This window comes from Seriola lalandi, unplaced genomic scaffold (genome assembly GCF_002814215.2).
Source record: "Seriola lalandi dorsalis isolate HSWRI2012SDOR001 ecotype SW California unplaced genomic scaffold, Sedor1 jcf7180002054947, whole genome shotgun sequence".
NCBI classification, from domain to species: Eukaryota; Metazoa; Chordata; class Actinopteri; order Carangiformes; family Carangidae; genus Seriola; species Seriola lalandi.
This window is the reverse complement of record NW_019525498.1, coordinates 1,383,336-1,385,059: the sequence shown is the minus strand read 5'-3', so window position 1 is coordinate 1,385,059 and position 1,724 is coordinate 1,383,336. Positions and strand designations below refer to the sequence as shown.

At 43.9% G+C, this 1,724-nt stretch overlaps 1 protein-coding gene across 3 annotated transcripts in view; it reads right to left on the bottom strand.

Moving 5' to 3' along the window:
• allc (allantoicase) overlaps positions 1 to 1,681 on the bottom strand; it is a 7,092-nt gene extending 5,411 nt beyond the window's left edge. The window contains exons 1-2 of one of the 3 annotated variants that reach the window (XM_023394305.2): positions 1,459 to 1,681; positions 15 to 65 (exon numbers count right to left, since the gene is read on the bottom strand). In XM_023394305.2, coding sequence (XP_023250073.1) covers positions 15 to 65; positions 1,459 to 1,548 — 141 coding nt within the window. In that variant the 5' untranslated portion in view covers positions 1,549 to 1,681. The remainder of the gene's footprint in view (positions 1 to 14; positions 66 to 1,458) is intronic. The other 2 variants (XM_023394304.2, XM_023394306.2) reach the window with 2 other exon arrangements.
• Between the last annotated feature and the right edge of the window lie 43 nt (positions 1,682 to 1,724).

Genomic DNA, 1,724 nt, shown 5'->3' with positions numbered 1-1,724 from the left:
GGTCAGATTTGTACCTTCAGCAGGTTGGCAGCCGGAGCGAACCACTCGTCTGTAGCAAAAATAACCTGAAAACACACGATAGAAAACCAACAAAGGTTTGTTCTGTAAAAACAGTTCATTATCAACTCAATGTGTGGACGACACAGGAAACGCTTTTCAAGTTAAAGCAGTAAGTGTTCACTTACTAAACAAAGATATACAACAGGAGCAGAAACAGGAAAATGCTCTTAAAGTTTCAAAAGTAAAAGTTAAATTCTCCCTGTTACACTTTATATATTAATTATTGATTATTGATGTTACTGATGTATCCATGTTTAAGCAGAATTTGACTGTTTTGAATTGGACTGGAACTAATGATTATTTTCTTGATGGACCATTTGTCTAAGAAAAGTTCAAAATGATCACAAATAAATTAAAATGATAAAAGTTTTATTTTTAGAATTATATATTTACATTTTATATTGTCATTATTATTATTTGTGTATGTATGTAACACAGATTATAAAATATGAATAGATCAAAGTGCAAGATTAAGGTTTAGATGAAGGCAGAGGACAGTTTGGGCAGGTTTGATCTCCAGTGGGAGCTGGTTCCAGCTGGTTCCACCTGGTTCCACCTGGTTCCACCTGGTTCTAGCTGGTTCCAGCTGGTTCCAGCTGGTTCCACCTGGTTCCAGCTGGTTCTAGCTGGTTCCAGCTGGTTCCAGCTGGTTCCAGCTGGTTCTAGCTGGTTCCAGCTGGTTCCACCTGGTTCTAGCTGGTTCTAGCTGGTTCCAGCTGGTTCCAGCTGGTTCCACCTGGTTCCACCTGGTTCTAGCTGGTTCCAGCTGGTTCCAGCTGGTTCCACCTGGTTCCAGCTGGTTCTAGCTGGTTCTAGCTGGTTCCAGCTGGTTCCAGCTGGTTCTAGCTGGTTCCAGCTGGTTCCACCAGGGGGCAGCAGTTTAGTTTTAACTGACCAGCTCCTGCAGATCTTAGAGACCTATCGGACTTTATTTCAGAAATAATCTTATCTGATAAACCAGTGAGGACAGCGTTGCAACAATCGGTTCTGGAAGACATAAAGTCATGAATGAGTTTCTCTAAGTCTTGGTGAGACACAAGGTCTCTGACCCCAGATCTGTTTTTGAGATGCCAAGACACAGATTTAGTTTTATAAGGTGATAATATGTCAGATGTGTGAACAGGGAGGTGGTGCTGACAGCTTATTTATGATTCATCATAAAAAGCCACATGATAGGGAAGTCTGCTGCCGCTGCCTCGTTGTGTTATTGTCATATGAACACAGATCAGACACACTCATCTTCAGGCCACATGTTACATTTATGACACACATCTGGATTAAATGTCTTTGGTCCTGTTGTTGACCTTGTTCATATGTGTGAGTGTATTTAGCTGATGTTCTGTGTTTGAGAGTATTTGTTTGGTGCAGTAAGAACATGATAAGCTCACGGACACTCACCCTCCCACCGACCGTCTCACAGGCCAGATCATTACACTGCAGGAAGTCGGGCTCCTCTGCCGCCTTCACCGCCGTTCTCCTCTCCGCCATGATGAGGTTTTACTCGAGAGTCTGTCAACGTGAAAGGTGAAGAGAAAAGTCGAAGCAGCTGCTCGTCCTGCTGAAGCCTGAAGAGACGGTCAGACAGCTCCTGTCCTGCAGCACAAAGGTCATCGGCTGCTCAGTCACAGACTGCAGGCTGTTTGTTTGGGGGGGGGGGGGGGTTG